At 47.0% G+C, this 24,634-nt stretch overlaps 1 protein-coding gene across 2 annotated transcripts in view; it reads right to left on the bottom strand.

The window, feature by feature from the left end:
• EDC4 (enhancer of mRNA decapping 4) overlaps positions 1–24,634 on the bottom strand; it is a 499,346-nt gene that overhangs the window by 397,165 nt on the left and 77,547 nt on the right. For both annotated transcript variants that reach the window (XM_077456654.1, XM_077456664.1), the window contains exon 5: positions 17,930–18,116. In XM_077456654.1, the coding sequence (XP_077312780.1) occupies positions 17,930–18,116 (187 nt within the window). The remainder of the gene's footprint in view (positions 1–17,929; positions 18,117–24,634) is intronic.

Below are 24,634 nucleotides of genomic sequence, written 5' to 3'. Positions count from 1 at the left end.
CCCAACAATAAAGTGGAATACAGCCTACATGCCCATAACCCCTTAGGGGGTGCGTGGATCTGGTGAGTGGGGACCCATGAGGGGGAATGAGCACGGAAGTCACCTTCTTGTCTCCTGAAGCAGAAAACTTGCACATTTGTGGACATTTGATAGAAGAATTATAGTGGACTATTCTTGCTATTTTTGTTACTTAAAACTGGTCTAGGTTTTTCACGTTTCTTTGTTTTATGGTTCTTTTGCTCTGTTTTCAGTTTTTTTAGTTTAACTTTAGCTAATTGGGCCCTTAAGCTGTTACACTTCCCATGTATGGGGAATTTTTTCCTAGGATTTCCCAAATTTTGGAATTGATTTTGCACTAATTTGTATATTTTTCACATATATTTGGTACACATAGATTAATTATTCCGTGTTGCAATATTAGGGGAAAATAGGTTTTCCTCCCTGATATACACCAATTTATTGGGGTCTAGATATCACTCATTTTTTTGGATTAACTATTAAGGGATTGTTTTAGTTTAACCTACACTAGTTGACATAAGGTGTATTAAATATATCTGGATATATTCTAGGCCTGAGGGCCACTAATGGTTATTTTAATAATCCTAATATTTTGAATATATATATATATATATATATATATATATATATATATATATATATATATATATATATATATATATATATATATATATATATATATATATATATATATATGAGGTAGCGCCAGTAGCCCACATTAAGTATTACACACTTGAGCGACTTGATGTCGGAAAGCCCAAGAGGTCCCATTTGCCCTGGTGGAATGGGCCATGACAGGAAAGGGAGGCACCTGTCCTTTCAAGGCATAAGCCTGGACCACGATCTGTCTGATCCACCTGGAAACGGTGGACGACGAGACTGCCATCCTTTTTTTGGACCAGCTATCGAAACAAACAGAGTCTGACTTCAGGAAGGGAGCCGTAGCAGACACATATAACCTTAGAGAGCTCAGACCACATCCAGGGAATGGAGGGCCACCTCCTGAAGATGTGTCTGTTTAAGACAGAGATGGTAACACAATGTCTTCATTGATGTGAAAGGCTGAAACCACCTTCGGTAGAAAAGAAGGTCGTGGTCGCAACACCACCTTATCGTTAGTGAAGAAAGGGCGACTTGCGAGACAAGGCCGCCAGTTCCTAAACCCTCCTGGCCGATGTAATGGCCACTAGGAAGACCTCTTTTTGAGAAAGAGCCAACCAGGGATTTTCCCTGTTCTCAAACAGCGATTTCTGAAGCGTCGATGGCACCAGGTTCAGATCCCACAGGGGCAAGGGTGGACGTACCGGAAGGAACTACATGCCGGACCCCTTGTACAAAGGAGCTCGCTAGAGAGTGAGACGCCAGGGGTCATTGGAAAAAGAAAGCCAAGGCTGATATCTGTCCCTTGATGGTGCTTAAAGCCGGTTTCTGGTCTACTCCTCGCTGTAGGAACAGCAGGATCCTGGAAACATTACAGGTGCACGGACGCCACCCCATTTCCTCACACATGGAGTCTTCCAAGTACAACGGTATATCTTCCTAGAAGATTTCCATGCCCTCAACATAGTTGAAATCACCGAGTCAGACAGGCCTCGGTTCCTTAGCACCTGGCTCTTAACAGCCATGCATTAAAACCAGCAATGGTAAAGCAGGCTGGAAAATCGGACCTCGAGACAGGTGGTCATCTCACATCGGTAGCCACCAGTGAGCGTCCGAAACCAGGCGTACTAGGTCGGAGTACCAGGGATGCCAAGACCAATCTGGGACAATCAGTATCCCTGGAATTCCCTCAGCCTCCACTCTGCGTAGCAGAGGTGGTAACAGTTTAAGCGGGGGAAAGGCATAGATCAGTTGGTACTGAGCCCATGGCACCACCAACGCGTCTGATGCGTCCACCCAAGGATCTCTTGGAACCTCCTGACTCTGCACCTTCCGATTGAGTCGGGAGGCCAGGAGATAATCGTCTGGTGTGCCCTACCGCAGGCACAGAAGCCTGAACACCTCCGGATGCAACGACCATTCTCCTGGGTCAATCATCTGGCGACTTACGATAGACCGCTTGGCAGTTTTCTACTCCTGGGATATAAATGGCCGACAGGGCCGGTACATGTCGCTCTACCCACCAAAGGATGTGAGCGACCTCCCATGCTGCAACCGAGCTTCTTTTTCCTCCTTGATGGTTGACATATTCCACAGCCGTAGCCTTTGGCTGGATCCTGATCGGATTACCTCTTATGCCACGTGCACACGATCGGACTTTCCGGCAGACCAGAGTCCGGACAATTAAATTGTGTGTGTGGGCTCCGGGGGACTTTTTCTTCCCCAAGTCCGGCAGACCTAGAAATAAAATGTTTTAAAATCTTCCTGCTGAAAGTCTGCCGGACCCAGTTCCTGTCAGGAAGTCTACTCGTCTGTGTGCTGGTCCGATGGACCAACTACGATGCAACAGCAACTACTGTACCTGCCCGTGAGAATGTTTCCAGCGCGATCCTTATGTGCTGGTTCCCGGCTACAGGGTACTGTACATCAGCGCCTTAGGTCTGGTATGGATTTTAAAGGTAACCCCCTACGCCAAAAAAAATGGCGCGGGGGTCCCCCCAAAATCCATACCAGACCCTTATCCGAGCACGTAGCTCAGCCGGTCAGAAAAGGGGGTATGGACGAGCGAGCGCACCCCCACCCCCCCTGAACCGTACCAGGCCATATGCCCTCAACATGGGGGTGGGTGCGCTGGGGAAGGGTGGCTCCCTGTGGCCCCCCCAAAGCACCTTGAATCGGAAGAAAACCCCGGGAGCTGCCTAATAAACTACTTAAAAGCCTGTGTAGTGTTTTTTATTGAAACTTTTACCCCAAGGTGAATGGGTAGGGGTATAATGTACCCCATACTCATTCACATAGGGTGGGGGGCCGAGGTCTGGGGGCCCTCTGGATTCCGATAAGCCGCGTGCAGAGCCCGACAACCAATGGCCAGGGTTGTCGGGAAGAGGCCCTTGTCCTCATCAACATGGGTACAAGCTGCTTTGGGATGGGAGGGCCGAAGGGCGTTCCCCCTTCTCCAAAGCACCCACACCCCATGTTGAGGGCATGCGGCCTGGTACGGTTCAGGAGGGAGGGGGGCGCTCGCTCGTCCCCTCCCCCTTTCCTGACTGCCTGGGTTGCTCATATAAGGGTCTGGTATAGACTTTGGGGGACCCCCACGCCCTTTTTATCAGCGTAGGGGGTTACCCTTAAAATTAGGGATGCACCGATACCAATATCGGTACCGATGCTTGCCTTTTTCGAGGGAATCGGTACTCGGGAAAATTCACCGATACCAGAAACAGATATCAGAAGTGATGTCAGCCTGGGCGGAGCTCAGGAACTGGATAAGGCTACGGCCTCTCCACACAGCAGTGAGTGCCGCTTCCCTCATGACGTGTTTTGCTGCTGCATCTGCTGCTGCCTCTGCTACATGGCTGCCCCACATGGCGAGCGTCCTCCATACACCATGTTCCATCATGGCAGCCGGTGAGTGCTCTTTAACTGTTGCTTGCTTACTTATGTGTCTTACATCACTTGCCTAACATGGCGGCCAGCCTGTGTTACACTTAGTTTGTCCCACATTGTCTCTCTCTCTCTTGCCTAACATAATGACCACTGTCCAGCATGGCGGATGGCCTATGTTTGTGTTACATAACAGTGTCCCACATTGTCTGCTGCCTAACATGTCCATCATGGCAGCAAATGACTGCTGCTGTTACATAAATCATCATTGTCTCTTGCCTAAAATTTTTCTGCATGTGCCTGAGACCATCCTCGGCTTTTTGTATTGTAGAGATACCAACCACGACCGTTGTACCAGACAGATGGATTTCATCATCCCCACTGCCACTGGTTTACTTGGCCATACCAAGATGCTGGATGCAGCAGGAAATAACAAGCACTGGTGAGGGCAGCTTCATCCAAAAAAAAAAAAATAATAATAATAGGTGTCATGTGAAAAAAAAAAAATCAGAAAACAAATCATCTAAATCAAAGTCCCCATTTTCCTAAATTTTTTCCTCCCCTTAAGGTGGAGAGACTTATTTCTGGCTTTAAGTGCAATGCAAATGGATGCCACTGCCAGCAAAATGTCAGCTGTCTGGAAGTTCTTTAAAATTGACGAAACCAACGAACGCTTTGCAGACTGTAAACTCTGTTCTGCCAAAATATCCAGAGGAGGTTCAAAAGTTAGTTCTTATAATACCAGTAATCTCATAAAACACCTCAAAATGAAACACAAGACTGAGCATGGTGAATTTACAGCTGTCACTAGCTCTTGCACTCAGCAGTTGACACTGCAGCAAACCCTTGCCAGACGTGAAAAATTTTCCATGGATAACCCAAGGGCTCAAAAAATTTCTGAAGTAGTTAGCCAATTCATCGTTCTTGATTATCAGCCACTATCAACAGTTGACAATATGGGTTTTCGGCGACTTATGAATCTTTTGGAGCCAAAGTAAGAAATTCCCAGCCGCCGTCATGTCACAGATGTCCTGTTGCCACAATTAAACACAGTGAAGAAATACATAACCAACATGCTACAGGAGGACATAAAGGTTGTTAGTTTCACCATGGACATTTGGAGCAGTAGTGTGAATCCCGTGTCTAATTAGCTTAAATGCACAGTGGATTGAAGCCAATTTCACCCTGCACCAATATATGCTGCACGCAAAGAAATTTCAAGGCTCTCACACAGGCCAAGCTATAAGAAGCATACTAGAAGAAATGCTTGACACTTGGGCGATTCCCAAATTTCTGTCCATGTGGTAGTCCTTGATAATGGCAGAAATATGAAAAAAGGTGTAGAAGATGCTGGTTTTCAGAGTCTTTCATGTGTGGCACATACACTGCAGCTGGCTGCCTCAGAGGGGCTTTTATCACACCGCAGCATTATGGAGGCTGTGGGAGTTGGGTGCAAAATAGTTGAGCACTTTAAACATTCAAACCTGGCATATTCTCCGCTGCAAGATATTCAGATCCAGCTTGGCCAACCCATTAAAAGACTTCAAGATGTTCAGACTCGCTGGAACAGCACCATATTACATGCTGCAGTCTCTGATAGAACAAAAACGGGGCATTGGAGTATATGTGTCAGAACATGAGCTGCCTGCAACGATCACAGTAAATCAGTGGAATCTCATGGACAAGATGATCAACATCTTAGCTCCCTTTGAAGAGTTGGCATGTGAGTTGTTCAGATTCTTTTGGCTAAGATGCAATTCCTGCAGTGACTGTGCTACAACGATTATCTAAAGAAGTGGACGAGGACCACGGTGTGAAAATGATTAACACATTGCTTGGTGCTTTGCAGAAACGGTTCTCTGACATGCATCACTACCTTACTCGAGCCAAGGTAATCAGTTATTGCTGGCTGCCATTTTGACCTTTTATTTGAATACTGAATCTATGATTGTTTTTTGTTTTTTAGATGGTGATATTTTACAGTGTTATCACTTGCTTGCATTTGTAATGCAAGTGATAACACTGTAAATCTCACCTTCATCAAATAAAACACAAATCGATAGACAATTTGACAAATGCACTTACCTGCTCTGCATCTGTGTAATGGTTTTGTACAGAGCAGGCCAGGCAACTGTTTTGCCGTGTCCCCCGTCGTCACCTTTCCTCCTAGCAGTGGCCCCACAGCAAGCTTACACAGTTGTTGCTTTGGTTGCATGACATTGTCTGATGTCTTGTATTTTTCTTCTTCTAGGTATAAAGATCGGTTCTTCTCAAATGCAGATGCTGGCCAAAGAGATGTTGTGCTGGAAATGCAAGAAATATCTTCTGTACGGGTACTACCCGAGGTGCTTGAGAAACCAGCTACCAAAAGACCTCGCACTGAGCAACAGCCAGGTACTAGTGTGACTGTGGACAGTGTTTTCCAAGAAATTGCTTATTCATCTACATTTGATAACAGTGTTCCCACAGCTGCTACAATATAACTAGAAGCATCTTGGAGAGGTCACTGTGCCTCGTTCAGAAAAACCTCTTGAGTATTGGGCAGTCAAACTGCAATTTCCCACTCTAGGCCAAATGGCACAAAAATCTTTCAGCTCCTTGCAGTAGTGTGGAAAGAGATTGTTCAGTGCAGCGTCACACATTCTGACTGACCAGAAACCGACTTCCAACTGAGCATGCAAAGATTATTCTGTTTCTTAAAAAAAAAGTTGCCACCTGTGTTTGAATTGGAAAAGTAATCTACCGCCTGTTACTGTTCAACTGTAAGGCATCATGCACGGTTGCACGCTTCAGCTACAAGAACTGCTCCACCTGGCATTTGAGCATTTTTTTTTAGCGTTTCCTCTGTCTGTTAACTCACCTCCATGTTGGCCTTTAAAAAAAAAAAAAAAATTGCCTTCAACTCCATGCCACATACTTCTCTTCCCCAGATTAAGGCTTCTGGGGAGAAAGAAGAATAAATATCTTGGTTTAAATGAAAACCTGTTAACACTTTTGGTAAGAATTCAGAATGAGGACATCAAACCAGCTCATCCTTATGCATGATGAAATATGGCTCTTGCAAGACAGAGCCGTTAGTTCCAGTACTCTTCTAGCAGAAGAAATGGCAAGAAAATAGGATTTTTTGTACTCACCGTAAAATCCTTTTCTCTGTAATTCACCGACCGACACAGCTCCTCTCTAACAAAATGGGTTGTCAGCCCTATTACTGGAGATACTAGGCAAAGTTGTAACTCAACACTTCAGAACTTTGTTCTGCCTAGGGGGGCGGTCCCTAGGCTACAACCCCCACAGCCTGCCCTAGCAGACTCAGTACGTCAACAAGCAGTATAACAAAGAGAAAAAGGAGGGGTGGGTGCTGTGTCGGTCTGAATTACAGAGAAAAGGACTTTACGGTGAGTACAAAAAATCCTATTTTCTCTTATATTCACCGACCGACACAGCTCCTCTCTAACAAAATGGGACATACCCAAGCAGTGCCAAATGAGGGGTGGGAAAAACAGCATAAAAACTTCATCCACCATGGCAAGTGGGAACTAGTGAAACTAAACCCACAAAAGCAGCAGTGTGTGAAAAACACCACCATACAACTGGGTATCCTCAACAGGAGTGATCCCCAAGACCGCACCATATTTCTTAAGTAATGCAACTGTGCACAAACATAACAGTACTGCGTTTTTATCGAAAAACCAGGGAAAAAAAAGAGCTTGCAACTACAGGGCCGCCTGCAAAACTTTGCGGCCAAAACAGGCATCAGCCGATGCACTGATGTCTACCTTGTAGAACTTAGTAAACGCATGGACAGACGACCAGGTCGCCACCTTACATGCCTGAGCGACAGACGCTTGGTGTCAAAAGGCCCAAGACGTTTCGATTGCCCTTGTAGAGTGGGCCGTGATGGGAAAGGGGGGCCCCTGCTCCTTCAAGGCGTAGGCTTGTACTACAATCTGTCTGATCCACCTGGAAATGGTGGCCGACGAGACCGCCGTGCCCTTCTTTGGACCAGCCACCGAAACAAACAGTGAGTCTGACTTTCGAAAGGGAGCCGTGGCAGACAAGTACACCATCAGAGCCCTAACCACGTTGAGAGTGTGAAGGGCCACCTCTTTGGGGTGCTTCGGCTTAGGACACAACCATGGTAATACAATGTCCTCATTGATATGAAAAGCCGAGACCACCTTCGGTAGAAAAGACTGTTGCGGACGCAACACCACCTTATCCCTGTGGATGACCAGATAAGGCGACTTGCAAGACAAGGCCGCCAATTCCGAAACCCTCCTGGCCTAGGTAATGGCCACTAGAAAGACCACTTTCTGGGAAAGAGTCAACAGGGGAATCTCCCTGATATTTTCAAATGGCGGTTTTTGAAGCGCCGACAACACCAGGTTCAAATTCCATGGGGGTAACAGTGGGCACACCGGGGGGACTACATGTCGTACCCCCTGAACGAAGGTACCCACTAAGCAGCGCGATGCCAGGGGTCGTTGGAAAAAAAAAGACAGCCAGGGCTGAGATCTGCCCCTTGATGGTGCTCAATGCCAATCTCTGGTCTACTCCTCGCTGGAGAAACAGCAGGATCCTTGCTATGGAAAAGGAACGCGGGTGCCAACCATTCTCCTCACACATGGAGATGTAAGTCTTCCAGGTACGATGGTATATCTTCCTAGAAAAAGACTTCCGCGCCCTCAACATAGTTAGAATCACCGAGTCTGACAGACTCCGGTTCCTCAACACCTGGCTCTCAACAGCCATGCCATTAAAGCCAGCGATGGTAAAGCAGGATAAAAAAAAAAAAAAAAAAAAAAATCGTCAAGAAGCGTCTGCCACCAGACGCACCAGATCTGCGTACCAGGGACGCTGAGGCCAACCTGGGACAACCAGTATCCCTGGGATGCCCTCGGCTTCCACTCTGCGAAGCAGACGTGTTAATTTCAGTGGAGAAAAAGCATAGATCAGCCGATACTGATCCCACGGTGCCACCAGCTCGTCTGCCCACGGATCTCTTGTCCTGGACAAGACTCTTGGCACCTTTCGATTGAGACAGGAGGCCAATAGATCCACATCTGGTGTTCCCCACTTCAGGCACAGTAGCCTGAATGTCTCCGGATGCAATGCCCATTCTCCTGGGTCCAATATCTGCCAACTCAGGTAGTCCGTCTGCCAGTTTTCCACACCCGGGATGTAAATGGCCGACAGGACCGGAACGTGTCGCTCTGCCCACCAAAGTATGTGAGCGACCTCCCGAGCAGTGGCTACACTTCTTGTTCCCCCTTGGTGATTTATGTGTGCCACCACCGTGGCGTTGTCCGACTGAATCCTGATCGGACGCCCTTGAAGACACGACCACGTGCGGAGACACAGGCCGATCGCTCTCAATTCGAGCAGATTGATCGGCAACTCGGATTCTACAGTCGACCAGAGGCCCTGAGTCAACTGAATCCCCATTGCTCCACCCCAGCCGGATAAACTGGCATCCGTAGTGACCACTGTCTACTTCAGAGGAAGGAACGATTTTCAATACTGAATCATCAGTATTGCATGCAATCATGCAAACCCGGAGCGACGACCACTTGAGGTTCATGAGCAGTTTCTCCGCGGACCTGAGAGTCTGCAATTTGTCTAAAGGGAGAAAAACTCTTGCTTCCCTGGAGTCCAACAGCAAACCTAGGTACTCCAAATGAAGTCGGTGATTGTGCCGACCCAGCTTTAGGTTCAACAGCCACCCAAATTCTTGCAGGGTCTGCATGGTGATCGCCACATCCTCCTCGAATTCTGAGGCGGAAGATGCTCTCAGGAGGAGATCGTCCAGGTAGCCCACTATCGTGATCCCACGTTGTCTCAGCAACGCCAATACTGGAGCCAATACATTGATAAAGACTTGGGGGGCTGATGCCAGACCAAAAGGATGAGCCACAAATTGGTAATTGGCTTCCCCGACTGCAAAACACAGAAACTTTTGATGCCGAAGGCATATGGGTATGTGCAGGTACGCATCCTGGATGTCCAAGAACGCCAGGGAGACCCCTTGATGGAGTGCAGCGACTACTGAGCGAACTGATTCCATCCTGAACCTCTGCACTTTTACAAAGTGATTGAGGGCTTTTAAGTCCAAGATTGGACGTACCCCTTCCTTCTTTGGAATCACAAACAGATTCGAGTAGAATCCCTGGAAGCGTTCCGGCTCTGGAACAGGTACATTCACCCCTCGAATCAGCAAGTCCCTTACAGCCTCCAACAGGGCCTCCCAGCGAACCGGGGACATGGGTATGCTGGAGGGGAAGAATATGTTTGGTGGCCAAGAGAGAAACTATCTTGTAGCCTGTGGAAATCAGATCACAGAACCATTGTTCGGATAACCGGGAGGACCACCAGGCTGCAAACTCCCAAAGGCGACCCCCCACCCGAGACATGGGTGGGGCAAACCTTCATGCAGTAGTACTTTTGTTCAAAGGCTTGTTAGGCTTGCGGTTCCAGGGACGTTTTTTGACCGTCTGTGGACGTCCTGTCGGGCTGGGGATGTTTTGTCAAAGCACCAGGCGGACAAAAAAGATTGTGAGTGGAAAAAGAGAACCCTTGCCTGTGGCGTGGCTCCTTAGCCTTCCTGGCCTGTTGGGAGTAGAGTACTCTTACCACCAGTGACATTTTTAATAATGTCATCCAACGAGGCTCCAAAGAGCCGGTCACCAAGGAAAGGAAGATGCGTCAGGGCTTTCTTGGATGCCTGGTCAGCAGACCAGCATTTCAACCAAATCAGGCGCCTCAGCACCACAGCTGACACTGAAGCCATGTATAACAGGGAGAGTATCCAGGGCCGCGTCACAAACGCACTTAAGGCCTTGCACTAGTTGGTCTGCTAGTTCCACACAGACAGGGGAGGCCTGTTGCTCTCCCAATTTGCGGTGCAAAAGTTTTGCCCACTCAGTCAGTGTCTGCGACACCAGTGCGGATGCTAGTACAGGTCGCACGGCTGACCCCACAACCGTAAACAAGGAACGAGACATCGCCTCGGCCTTCCTGTCCATGGGATACTTGAATGCAGGAGTTCCCTCAACCGGGATTCTGGTTACTTTATTTAACCTGGATACTGGGGGGTCCACGACCGGAGGAGCCGACCACTTTGAGAAGGCTTTCCTCAAAGGGGCATCGCACAGGTCTGTTGCGGGCGACCCCATTCCTTGTAAATGAACTTCTCAAAATAAGTCAGATACGAAAAACACCTTAGGTGAACGTGCTGGCTTGCGCGACCCAAAAGGGACCAATACATCAGCAGACGGATCCGCTGGCTCCTAAATCTTCGGGGTATCACGCACAGCCGTGATAAGTGCTCCAACTAACACTTTGTCGCACCCAGACCTGGACGGGGACTCATCCTCACTGTCCGAACAGTCCTGGTCAGCGTCATCTGACAAGACTGAGCAGGGGTCACCGGCCTCTGCAGGACCCGAGTCTGCGTCAGAGCTCTCCCCAGAGGACGGGAGGGGCAGGGGCCGCTTTTTAGCACCTTTCTTCCCACGTACCGCCTCTATCTTGGCAACAAACGAATTGAGGACCGCCGTAAGGGTGTCCATAGGGACCGTGCAGTGTGCAGGTGACCCGGTTGCAAGTGCCTGGATTTCGGGGGAACAAACAACAGTTTCTGAAGCCATGCTGACCCAACCCTGTCTGCCACCCAAAGGGGACTTAGGACAGTGACAGTCCTACCATCCTGCTGCCGCTGACTGAGGGGCTCTAACTTGCTGGACTCATCACCCTGGGCAGTTCCGTGCTGTATTGCCGCAGTGCCTGATGATCCCCAGCGCTCCCAGATGCAGAGATAGCAGAAAACTGTCGGTGGCCGGCCGGTCGCATGATCGGTGAGCGATCTGACACACGTGTCCAGAATCACAGGATAAACCTCCCAGCACTCTGATGACCAAACAGGAAGCGAGGGCACAGGGACGGCTGCTAGAGCACAAAAACGCGGTCCAGCTACAAGAAAATGGCCGCCAGTGTTCTAAGAGAATCACTAGAAAAATGGCTGCTTGAAGCCAGAAGCCTGTCTGACCCTTGCCCATACTTAAAATGGCCGCCGAACAGCGCTATGAGAGGCTAGGGAGAACATGTGGCAGACAGCGCTGCACCAACACAGGGGCTAGACTACACAGGCATCCAGCGGGACTAAGCTGCAGGACCCAGGCACCCAGTACAGCTAAACCCCCAGGTGAGAGCCCAGGCACACACACAGCTCAGCACACGTACAGCCCCCCCTGGGGAAAGGAGGGGAGTTAGGGACAAGGGAGAGAAGAGGAGGGGGGTGAGGGGGGCCCCCCCGAATCGACCTCCTAGGGAATGCCCAGCTGCTCCACCTGAGGCAGGGAGCGCTGTATTTACCAGTCCTGGAGAGCTGGGGGACATTCCATGGTAGTCAGCTCCTGATCAGTACAGGGAAGACTACTGGCCAGGCATACTGTGACGCAGACATCAGTAGCCCGGTCATATGTATGCCCCGGAGCATAAAGCTCACCGACCACCTCTGGAGCTGAGGTATGTTGTGGCCTGCCTAGCCATAGCTGCGACCTGCACCCGCTCGATGGCGGTACTGAGGAGACTACAAGGATAAGTGAACCAGCCTGTCACCCAGCCAGCTGTTGATAGAAGATCACAGGATCATTCATCTTGCACAAAAAGCCAAGCTTATAAAAAAAAAAAAAAAAAAAAAAAGGCGTATTGGCCCGCAGGGTTCCTAGGTCTATCGCCGTCGCTAGGCAGGCTGTGGAGGTTGTAGCCTAGGGACCGTTCCCTGAGCGGAACTGAAAGTTCTGAAGTGTTGTGTTACAGCTTTGCCTAGTATCTCCAGTGATAGGGCTGCCAACCCATTTTGTTACAGAGGCGCTGTGTCGGTCGGTGAATATAAGAGAAAAAAAAATTCTGTCAAAGAACCAAGAGAATTGCTCATAAGGTTCAAACGGCTGATTTAACAAAGCTGACAAGACCAATTTTAAATCCTAAGGATTTAGAGGTGCCTTGTTAGGGGGAATAAACCGTGTTAGCCCCTGAAAAAGCTACGCACCAAGAGTGGGAAGCAAGAGGCCGTAGGAAAAGACATCGACACAGCCTGGATCTGGCTCTTGATAAAAGTCAAGGCCAGCTTAATTTCAGATCCCATAGGCAGGAATCCTGCCTATTGATATACTTCCTGGGGTGCCAACCCCTGGATCTATACCAAGAAACCTATGCCTTCCAGATTCTATAGTAAGCGATTCTGGAAACTGGCTTCCTGACATTAGTCAAAGTAGACTCTACTGGAGGAGATCATCCACGATCTTTTATAGAATTGGATTCAACAGTCAAACCTGTTAAACTCCTTGCCCGTAAAGTAGGATGAAATAGCGGACCTTGTACAAGGTCTGGCTATAATGGCAGAGTCCAAAAGACTTCTACTGCCCTCTTTATGATTTCCATAAATTAAGATCTACTGGGACCCAGCTGGGGCCACCAGAATCACCTCCTCCTGTTCCTGCTTAATCCTGGGGAGGAGGCGCGGAAGTAGCGGAGCTGGAAGAAATGCATAGATCAGTGAGAACTGATCCCCTGGGAAGACTAATAAATCTCTTGCGCCTGCTAGCGGACCCCTTGTTTGACATAAAGTCATCAACCTTATTAATGAATCTGGACGCAAATAGATCCATGTCCAGAGTAGCCCACCTGACATATTGCTAGGAAGATGTCAAGGTGAAGAGGTCATTCTCCCGTAAACAATTAAGAAGTACGCCTGAAATATTAAAATTGCCAATAGGCAAGGTGTGTTGTGTTCTGCCAATGCTAGAACATTATTCACCTCTTTTTGGGCTGCACGACTTCTCGTGCCTCCCCTGGTAATCGATGCAAGCCACCGCCGTGGCTCTGTCAGACTGAATCCTGTCAGGACAGTCCCGTAATCTGACCACCAAGATTCTATGGCCAGATGAACTGCCTGAAACTTCCAACAAAGTTGATAGGCAAGGTCCTCTAACCTGGACCATCTCCCCTGGACAGAATCTTCTTCCAGGGCTGCTCCCCAGCCTAGAAGGCTGGCATCTGTTAACACCTTGCAGGATAAAGATTTTCCCTCCTGCTAGATAACCAATTTAGGCTCTGACCTACGTTGGGAGCCAAGCGTATTGGAAACACACAAGGTCTGAATCCTCTTTATTCCAGACTAAAGGAGGCCACAATTTCCCCAAAAATCTCTTGCAGCCGAATGAAGGAATTTTGCTTAATCCTGATAAGTTGAATTAGTCCTACAATGGAACCGATTCACGTCTGGGGTGAGAATACCTTCTTCTGTATGGCATCTATAACCAGTCCCCAAATAACCTCCTTGATGGTTTTAAGGAGAATCTTCCTAGGCTGAGAATCCAACCTAGAGATTTCAGATATCTACAGCTGAGATCAAAAACTCTGGTTTTAGACCCGAGACTGAAAGTAGGTCCTTTTAATAGGCTAGGACTGTTATGCCTTGAGCCCTTAACCTGGCTAAAGGAGGTGCCAGAATCTTTCAGAACACTATGCTGCACTAATGCTGTGGCTAAGCCGGAAAATTTCAAACCGCAGAAATTTCTGGTAAGCAGGAAACTTTTGGCACATGGAGATATGCAACTCCCCTTCCTTGCAGGATGGGCACAGCTGACTGAATTATGAAAGGATCGGATGTTCAAGTGCCGATTCAGATGTTCGAGATCTAAAATGGGTCTTCACTCCGTTTGGCTCAGAGACCTTAAAAGGTTTGCGCCCCAAAAAAAACCCCTGCTCTACTAAGGGAATCTCCGATATCAACGACTGGGATAACAGCTGATCCAGAGGCCAGAAAGAGAGACTTCTCTTTTCTTTTTTTCTGTGGAACCTGAGCAGCACTTTGAGGAGACGGACACTCTTGCATAAAGACTGCCGCATCAGCAGCCCAAGGACCCCACAGGCAGCACCCAAACAGGACCCGAACCGCGGACCCTCAAATCAAAAGCCGACTGGGCCATCCGGGCTCTTGAAACTAGATGTAACCTAGAGAAGAAAAATAGCAGAAATCCCTCTGCTTTTAACATTGTTCCTGTCAGATCTCGAGGATCGCAGGACCTTTCCCCTCACCTGAACGAGTGGGGGTGCTCCTTCATGAGAAGGCCTTAGCATTCTGCTTTATGGGATTTCTGCCCCCAAGATCCTGGTGCTGCTCCTGGGAACTAAGGCATAGGAGAGGCTGCACGATTAAAGGAAAACTGTCTGAACCTCCTTTTACTGTTAAAGAGAGCTTTACCCCTTTTGGATGTACTTATCCACTCTAAATAGTTCTACCCCCAGAAGGGACACAGACTGGCTAAGGGTTTTCACCTGGTGCTTCGGTTGATTAATATTTCAGCCATAGACCTCTGCAAAAATGCACTGGCCCAAGTATAAGCCATAGGGCTTAAACGATCGAGTCCTTCGTAGCATCTGTGAGACACAGTGCGTCAAATACACCAGCCCCTTGTCGGGCCTGCTGATCAGGCAGAACTTTCAGGTATCTCACACCTGTTCGTTAACCCCTTGGAGTCCATATTCCTATGCATTGGCATGACTCAAAATGTGCTTCACCTAAATAGTGGTGCAGACGTTAAAGGGTTAATAGAATGAGCTACTCCAATTGCAGACAGAACTGCAAAAGATATCTGGTCTTTAAAAGGAAAATCCAACCTTTAACTGCTGGATCCTTTAACATCAGTGCATTCACTGGAAATGAGAGACTGCTCACTGAGGTGATTGCAGCATTAATAGCTGGAACCCCCCATTTCTTTCATAGAAATGTTCCCATTCAGAATACATAGCTATGCATGAATAGGAAAAACATCCCCAGGTGGTGGAGGTTCAAATGAACCCTATTAGAGGTAGATACCTCAAGAGCCTGTGCTGCAGGCAGCAAAAGGGTTAAGTAAGGGAGAAGACAAACACCTGACTTGTGCAGCTACTCCCTCCCTGTTAAGTTCCTCCGAAGAGGAAAAATAAGTATTTTCCAATATTTGGGAAGATCTTCCCGATCCCCAGCCTCCCGCGTCTCAACAAAAGGGCCCAGAGGACTAGATGGGTGTGACAGACCTAGCCGGGACATAGGCTTTTTAAAAGGACTGAATGTGAGCCTCTTGCCGATCGATTATGAGCCCCGGATTTTAAGGGGCACAGGGTGAATGAGAACCCCACTATAATATGTGCTAGTCAGATTCAATGCTGTATATATGATGTGTGTTGTCTCATGCTGTTGGGACACACACTGTCAGATGCTAATGTCATTAACTCCAGCCACCTGTCTTGTGTAAATGAGTCTAGTCTGGCTTGTAAGGACATTCCAAATGTTGTTTGTGCTAATTAACCCTTTATATTTATAGTAATGTTTATTGAATTGTTAGTGAGCTAGGAGCCGAAAAGCCTTATCCCTTCAGTCAAACTAGTCTGAGTGTTGATTAATTAGCTCATGCTAATTAGGTTAGGTTTTAGTCACCCTGCTGTATATATATTTTGTGAGAGATCTCAAGTAAAGGTCATTCCTGATGTCATCTAGTTCTTGGGGGCTCCTATAGCCAGATCCATTGGACTTGTGTTCCAGGACTTAGGAAGCGGTATATAGACGGAAGCACTCAAACTGAGTGTGGGATCGGATCCGTCACAATGGGAATCTGCCATTTTTAGCCCTAGTATGGAGAGACATCATAGCAATAATTTTTTAAAAATGGTATAAGAAAAAAAACCTGTTTGTATGAAATACACAGGGACAGAAGTGTTCTACCCTTCATGGCTCATCTGACTGGCCGTATATTTCTATTTACCTTTCAGGGGAGGAAGACATTCTTTTGGAAGGGTTTTTAAGTTTGTTGTATACCATTAACGCCTTAGAACCCCTAGAGGAGTTCCTGGTACCTTTGTCACTCATAGCTTACAGTACAAAGCAGAGGCAGTACCAGCAAAAGAATGTTTCACTTGCTAGGCTATAGTAAAGTAAAAAAGCTATTACTCCTAGCTATACAGTACAATGTTGTCAACAAAAGGGGGATGCCTGTGCCACCAAACCTGACCAGCAACCACTCTGCTCTGTCCCTCCACCACCAGACTGCAACTTTTCCTGTATAGCTTAAATTACTTCCCCCATGTGTGGCCGGCATCTGACGCAGTTTAGCCACGCGTCCCATGCGAAAACCTCCACCTGACGAGCGGCCGCGACCTGCCCAAGAAAAACAGGCAGCTGGCTGGCATTAAAAGGATCAAAAAAAAGATAATCTGGGGGCCCAGGAAGTGATCAGAACCCCCCTTCATATCTGAGGGTCTGAGCTGGCTTGAACGGAGAGGAGATTGGAGCTTCTGCTGTTTCCAGCATTAGAATGGTGAGTGCTCAATACAGCCCCCAGTGGTTGCACAGACAAGACAACACAATACATGGAAGGAGAGATTCCTGAGAAAATCTCCCCTACCTTTCCTCGCAGCAGGGTTTTAACAGAGATAAAAACCCCATCTTCGCCCTTCACGGTAGGCTCCAAGACCTTGAAGGAAACCTTCAGGAACAGGGGTACACTCAGGTAATCCCACAATCCTGGACCTGCGAGAAGACCCTGCCAGTAAATTTGTATTGGCTTTACTACCAAAAAGTACTGGATCCCAGGGCCCAGCTTTAAAAGCATTCGTAAGCAAAACCTTGCGTCTTTGGATGACGAGGCTCGGGTACCATTCATTTAGTCCATTACAGAGACATCAGAACTGATCCGGTCAGGATGGCTGGCTCTCAAAGGATTACTGCCCGTGGAGCTCAGTACAACACATCCTTACATGTGCCCAACACCTTATACACTGAGAAAAAAAAAAAACTGAAAACTTTCAGTAATGGGAGGGATTATATGAGGGTAGTTCACGCCTCAAGGGGCGTGCCAGTGTCCAGCACCCGATACGCCGATATAACCAAGATAGTTATTACTATGGCTCTGTGTCACATGATGCAAGAAAAGACAGCTGAGCAAATATGGTGTGACAGAAAGTATTGCAACAACAGATTTTTCTCTAGGGTGTTAGAAAGAAAAAATAATGTTTGGGGGATCCAAGTAATTTTCTAGCAAAAACAAAACTTTTAACTTGTGAACACCAAATCTCAGAATCAGGGCCAAAGTGGTTGAATCGGAGCGACTGAGGAGCAGCATTGATTTAAGAAAAAAGGTTCCTGCACCATTTTTTGCAATTTCAGCTGTGACTTGCATAGACATCTGTGCATAAAGTCAAACAGATGTCAACCAAGTGGCAGTGACCTGCAGCTTTGAAATTTTGCAACTTCAAGTGAAGTTTTACGATTTTAAAGTCAAACTCAGTGTGGATGGGGGCTATTGTTTCCCATCATTTATGATCCATTGTAAATATTTACCTGTAGTAAAAGGAAAAAAAAAAGAAGAAAAAAAAAATAAAAGGATACTGTATCTTTCCACCTTCCATTTTAAGTCGCCACACAAAAAGATTTCCTGCTTCATCCAGACAAGCTAGCTGGTTGGAGTTCAGGTGAGCGAATGCCAAGTCTGTTACACTTCCTGTGATACCTTTAAGGAGTATTCTGTCAGCTGTCGTAACACTTAGGACACGTATCATAGCTGATCCATTCGAACCTTTTAAAAGAAGGGAGAAAACATACTTTTAAGTCTAATCAGACATGTATTATAGTAACAATTCAAGTAAAAGTACATGTATAGTTTCATTGAACTAGCTTTAGTTTGTATATAGTTTGTATATCCTGGCAAAAATCATGAAATTTTGGCATTTAAATTGAAAATATGACTGATCATGGCAAAAAATTGTCTCTTAATTTAAGAATAGTGATCATAAAAAGCCATTTTACACTGTACCCTTTTAAAATCATAACACAAATCACCCAAGTATTCCTGATCAAAAAAGTTTACATACCCTGAAATGTTTGGCCTTGGTAAACAAACAAGGTGACACACACACCAGTTAAAATAGCAATAAAAAAGTTAATTTCCCACATTTGTGGCTTTTTAAATTGCAATTAGTGTGTCTGTGTATAAATATTGGGTTTGTTAGCTCTCACATGGACACACTGAGCATCCAATGACAGCGTTAACGTTTGTCAAACCAGCATCATGGACGGTTCAGCTCACGCTGCTGTGCGGTTTCTCTCTCCTCTCACTCTGTATCTGTGGGTAGAAGAGAGAAACACTGCAACAGCGTGAGCTGACACAATCCTGAGTGCCATCAGTGCCCCTCAGGGTTCATTAGTGTCACTACAGTGAGTACCACTATACTGCCCTACAGAGCACATCAGTAGGGGTGCTAATCAGTGACCTACAGTGCCATCAGTGCCCAGTGGATCCTCATCAATGCCAGTCAGTACCGTTAAAATTGGCAAAAAAAAAACCTTAATATGAAAATTTTGTGGGGAAAAAATGAACGTAATTTTGCAAATTGTGGGGGTGGCAGGGGACTTACTGGTTACGTCTTTTCAAAGAATCTCAGGACTGCCACCTTTGAGAGACAACCTTCATTCTCCCGATTATCTTATGTCAGAACCTTCCAGTGACGAACCCTTAATTGGGTGGGTGCCGGAGCTGTCCTGAAAGATGAAAGGAGGAAAATCTAAGTTACACTTATCGGTAACTTCTTTTCCAAGAGTCTTTCAGGACAGCCACCTTTGAGAGGATAACAGAGTACTTAGCCTAGTGGGGCTACAGCTTAAAGAAGTTTAGGCCCGAAGGCCTGGTCTTTGGCAGATAACAATTCCAGCCGGTAGTGCTTAACAAAAGGTGGTAAAAACTTGACCACATTGCTGCTCTACAGATTTGCTCCGGTGTAGCACCAGCCCACTCTGCCTGCAACGTCGCCATAACCCTGGTAAAATGGGCCCCGATACCTTCCGGGTCTTCAATTACACTTGACCACATATGCCTGACTAATAGCTAGATGGCTAAAAGTTAACCATCGTAACTCCTAGAGGCTTTGGCCCACCTCCTAGCCCATGAAAAACAAACAAAAAAGGAATCAGACTTTCTAAACTGCTCTGTACTATTCAAGTACCTTAGAACAAACCACAACGTCTAGCCTGTGAAAAATATGCTCCCGTTTTCTCACAGGATTTGAACAAAATGTAGGCAAAACGATTTCTTGGCTTCTGTGGAATCTAGAAGCCATTTTTGGCAAAAAGGCCAGATCTGTCTTAAACAGCACACAAGCTGGAAAATTTTGAAGAAAAAAGTCGCCCTAAGCACAAGGGCTTCCAGCTCACCAACCCTCCTTTCGGTAGCGATCACTACAAAAAAAAAAAAAAAAAGTAATCAACTTGAATGCAAAAGACGCCATTGGCTCAAAGGGTTCCCCTGGAAGAGCCTGTAACACGAGAGAGAGATCCCACATAGGAAGTGAGGGGGTGGGGGAGCAGAGCTAACTGGTTCTTTGCCTGCTTAGGGCATTCATCGCTAGCTTCTCTTTCAGAAAAATGCTCAGAGCAGAAACCTGGCCTTTTAGTGCTAGCCCCTTGTCTGCCCCACTATTGCAGGAATTCCAGTACTGCCACTGGGCTGTGTATGTCAAAAGGAGCCTTCTACACACCAAGTATTAAACGGTTTCCAGACTTTTTAGGTAAATAGCATGCATCTCCTTTTTCCTGCAACCTAGAAGGGTTGCAACCAACTGGTCTGAGAAACCCTTACCCCTTCCTCCTCAGTAACCAGGCTGCCAGATACCACCTCTCCAACTGGGAACAACAAATCAGACCCTGGGAAAGGTCTTCTGGACTGGCAAGATCCAGGGTGGCTCCAGGGCCAGATCTTTCAGGATGGAAAACCACAGCCTCCTTTGCCAGTGTGGCACTATTCGGATCAGAGTTGTGTCTACTGTCAGCACTGTGGGTACTACTGCGGGGGGTGTGGGGGGCATAACATCTGGTAAAACAGACCCAGTCGTCCTCCCTCCGTTTTCCTGCTGAGGAAGTCTGCTGGTGCAACTCACCTTACAGATGCACCACTGAGGAGGGACAGCACCATGGCTTCAGCCCACTTGAAAATGGCTTCCGCCAGGATCCACAGGTAACTGCTCCTGGTGCCCCCATCGGTTGATCTAGACCAGTGTTTCTCAACTCCAGTCCTCAAGGCGCCCCAACAGGTCATGTTTTCAGGATTTCCCTCAGATGAAACAGCCTGGGTAATTACTAAGGCAGTGAAACTGATCAAATCACCTGTACAAAATAATGGATAGCCTGAAAACATGAACTGTTGGGGTGCCTTGAGGACTGGAGTTGAGAAACACTGATCTAGGCAAACGCTGAGGAGTTGTCCAAGCGGACCTGTACATGTTGTCCGTGGAGCTCCCGCTGAAAGGCTCTGAGAGCCAGTGCAACTTCACTCAACTCCCTCAAATTAGAGGACCACTTCGCAGCATCCACTCTCCAAGAACCCTGTACCAACTGCGGATCTAGGTGTGCTCCCCAGCCAATGCTGCATCTGTTGAGATAGTCTTGGAAACCAACAGCATCCATTCCAGGTCACGAGACAAGTTTTCCAACTTCCTTTACCAACATAAAGGTCTCTTTACACAATGGGCGAAAGTGTAGATCTGCCCACTTCACTGCAGGGAGGGCAGCTGTCAGCAAGCCCAAGGTTAACATAGCCCATCTCATCGAAATCTGGTGACTGCCCTTCAACGCCACCGCCTTGTCCAGCTTTTGGATTCTTTTTATTATTGGGGGGGGGGGGGGGGGGGGAAGACCCTCCGCTGGGTTGAGTCCAATATGTAACCTAAGGTGGTGACCCTCTGGGACCAAGTTGGATTTTTCTAGGTTCAAGAGCCATCCTAGATTTTTCAAAAACGCTTCTTGCCATCTGCAGATCCTGGACCAACTGCTCCGGGGAGGGAGCAAACAAGAGGAGATAGTCCAGCTATGATATCATGGAAATGCCTCAGTCACAAAAAAGCCAGGGTCTCCCCCACGACTTTAAAAAAAAATGCGGGGTGGGAGGATTAGGCCAAAATGAAGAGAGTAGGATTGTTGATGGAACATCTCCTACACGGACCTCACTGCCAACCTGAGAAACTTTTGACTTCCCTCTGAGATGGGAATATACAGGTAGGCGTCTAAGTCTATGGACGTCATGTAGCAGTGCCTTCACTGGAAAGACTGAGTCCATGAAGAATCTCCTGCAGATTAAGCAAAGATCAAGAGGTTTAAAAAGGAGTCTGAACTCTGAGAGTTTGCGTACAACAAAGACGTGGGAGTAGAACCCTCTGACTATCTCCCCTGCTGGAACCTGCACCACTACCCTCCTGCTCCTCCAGTTCTTCCAGGGAGGATAAAAGCAGATGCCTTCTCGGCACACCTTGGAAGGTCTGTGACAAGAAGCCTGTGTGGGGGAGGACTTGAAAATTCCAGCCAGCATCCCCTCCTTACAATTTTCAGGACAAATTGATGGAGGTAACAGACTCTCACTGCGGGAAGAAAGCCTCCACTCTTCCTTCCACTGTGGGTATTTCAGGGCTGTTAAGGAGGGCGAAAAATAACTCCCCGCAACTCCTGCTGTTGTGGCCCCAAACCTTTTTCTGACCCTCAGCCCTTGGGGGGGGGGGGGGGGTCACAAATTTCTTCTGTGGGCGAGAGTTCTGTTTACCCTGTTCCCCAAACTTCCTCTTTATGGGAAAGACCTTCTGCTTTTTGGCCGTCCAAGCTAGAACGGCCTCCAAATCTGGACCAACGAACAGATCTCCTCTGGAGTGGCACCCGGAGAGTTTCACTTTGGATGCACTATCCCCCTTCCAAGTTTTAAGCCAGAGAGCTCTTCTGGCCAAGTTGGCCAGGGCAGATGACTTGCAGACATAGGAAAGGAGGATGGTATAGTTTCCTCCGGGGTCCCAGTTTCAATATGCGCCATTATTTGCATCAACCAAAACTCCATGTTGCAAGCCACCACCGTGATCGCCGTGACAGGCTTGAGGTTTCGCAAGGACAAGTCTGAGGTCTTTCGGGAGGGAGTCCATCCTTTTATTCATGGGGTCAGCTAGCAACCCAATGTCCTCAAAGGCCAAGTCAAGTTTTTCTGGACACCTGCGTCCAGCCTAGGAGACTTGTTCAAGATCATCCTCTGCAAAGGGAAGTCTCTTCAAGCCCATATATTAAAAAAAAAAAAAAAAAGGAAGAAGGACTTCCTTTCAGGGCCTCACCATTCTTTAACAGATTCTTCCAGGTCTCCATGGACTGGAAAGACCCTCCATTTCTGTTTCCCAAGACCCTCTTACATCTGGTCGGGGAACAATAGCGACTTTTTCTCTTCCTGGATCCCCAAGGTGGTGTGGATGGTTCCCAGGAGATCTTCCACTTCCTCCAGGGAGAGCTTGGACCAAGAGGATCTAGTGGTTTGGCCATCCACACCCTCTCCCTCTGACTCCCCTAGGGTGTCTGAGCACACACTATTGGGTTATTCCTCTAGTTCCTCTCTGGTGCACCTGGTAACCTTCCACTGGTGGCGGGAACTGCCAGACCAGGTGCAAAACTCTGCTGCGCTGGCAGAGGATTAACCTGGGGTTGCGGAAGCTGGAAACTATAAAAACAACGTTAAAAAAAGGTTACAAAAGGTGCTAGGAATATCATCGCTGGATGCTGCCACGTACGTACCCCGCTTTCCTGAATGCTTTCACTAAGCCCTCAATGCACTCCTTACAAAGCACCTTGGTCCAGGAATCCTCCATGGTAGACCTGCATGAGGGTCACTTCTTGGAGCGGTGTGGGGACTTAGACTTTTCTGTGGTCTTGCCTTCAAACTAAAGGACCCTGACAAAAGAAACATCAATGCCAGCCAGCACTACCAACGAACACCACCAGGAGATCCCCCCAAAGGTTTGACCACCAGCAGGTTCCCAGATGCACGCCATCTCCCCTCTGACCACCAAAGGAGGAGGACACAACTGTGGAGCTAGCGGAAACATGTTAATGCCCATCATTCCGTTTTCAGAAAAAGAAATGAGGCCTTTAAAGAAAAGAATACAGGCCCTACAGTCAAACATGGTGGAGGTTCACTGATGTTTTGGAGCCGCTTTGCCGCTTAAGGCACTAGATGTCGACCATATGCATGGCATTATGATATATGAAGATTATCAAAGCATTCTGGTTATGCAATGTAGGGCCCAGTGTCAAAGTTGGATCTCCATCAGGGGTCATGGGTCTTAACACAGGACAATGACCCAAAGCACACATCAAAAAGCACCCAGTAATGGTTTAAGACAAAGCGCTGGAGAGCACTGAATTGGCCAGCAATGACTCCAGATTTAAATCCCATAGAGCACCTGTGGAGAGATCTTACAGGAAGCATTTAATATATCAGTTTTTTTCCAAGGGGACTGCAACCAAATATTACATTGAGGGTGACAATAACTTTGTCCAGACCATTTTTGGAGTTTTGCATGGAAGATGTCAGATTTGGATTTTTGTTTCTTCACTTTTTTGTATCACACTAATACAAACAAAATAGACACGAAAATGCCTAAACAATTGTAATTGCAACAATTTTCTGGGCAAAGTAGCACGTTATCCGACAAATGCAGGGGGTGCCAATTGTTTTGGCCACAACTGTATATCTTTCAGCGTATTTATTTTTATTCAAGCATAACTCCCTCCCCCTTTGATTCCTTCTTCTACATTACAGGTATCATCAAGTTATCCTGCACTTCACAATATTATTTTGAGCCTCATTACTTAATCTATTTAACTTTCATATATTCCTGAAAAAGGTTATTAAGTGTTTTTACTAACATGTTTTATATATACAGCAGGTAAAATAAGTATTAAACAAGTCACCATTTTTCTAAGTAAATAAAAATTGCTAAAGGTGCTATTGACATGAACTTTTCACCACGTCGGTAACAACCCATGCAATTCATACATATAAAATAAACCAAAACAAATACATTCAGAAATTATTTGTAATAAAATGGAATGACAAGGAAAAAGTATTTAACACACTAACTGAAATGTATTTAGTATTTTTTCCAAAATCCTTTTGTTGGTAATGACAGCTTCAAGACAACACCTGTATGGAGAAGCTAGTCTGCATTGCTTGGGTGTAATTTTGGGCCATTCTTTTACAGTCTTCAAATCATTACGGTTCCATGAGCCTCTTCTATGAACTCA

This window comes from Lithobates pipiens, unplaced genomic scaffold (genome assembly GCF_037356315.1).
Source record: "Lithobates pipiens isolate NorthernLeopardFrog02 unplaced genomic scaffold, aLitPip1_a1.2 Scaffold_10, whole genome shotgun sequence".
In the NCBI taxonomy this organism is placed as follows: domain Eukaryota; kingdom Metazoa; phylum Chordata; class Amphibia; order Anura; family Ranidae; genus Lithobates; species Lithobates pipiens.
Note: the sequence above shows the minus strand (reverse complement) of the source record. Positions and strands in the feature narration are given on the sequence as shown.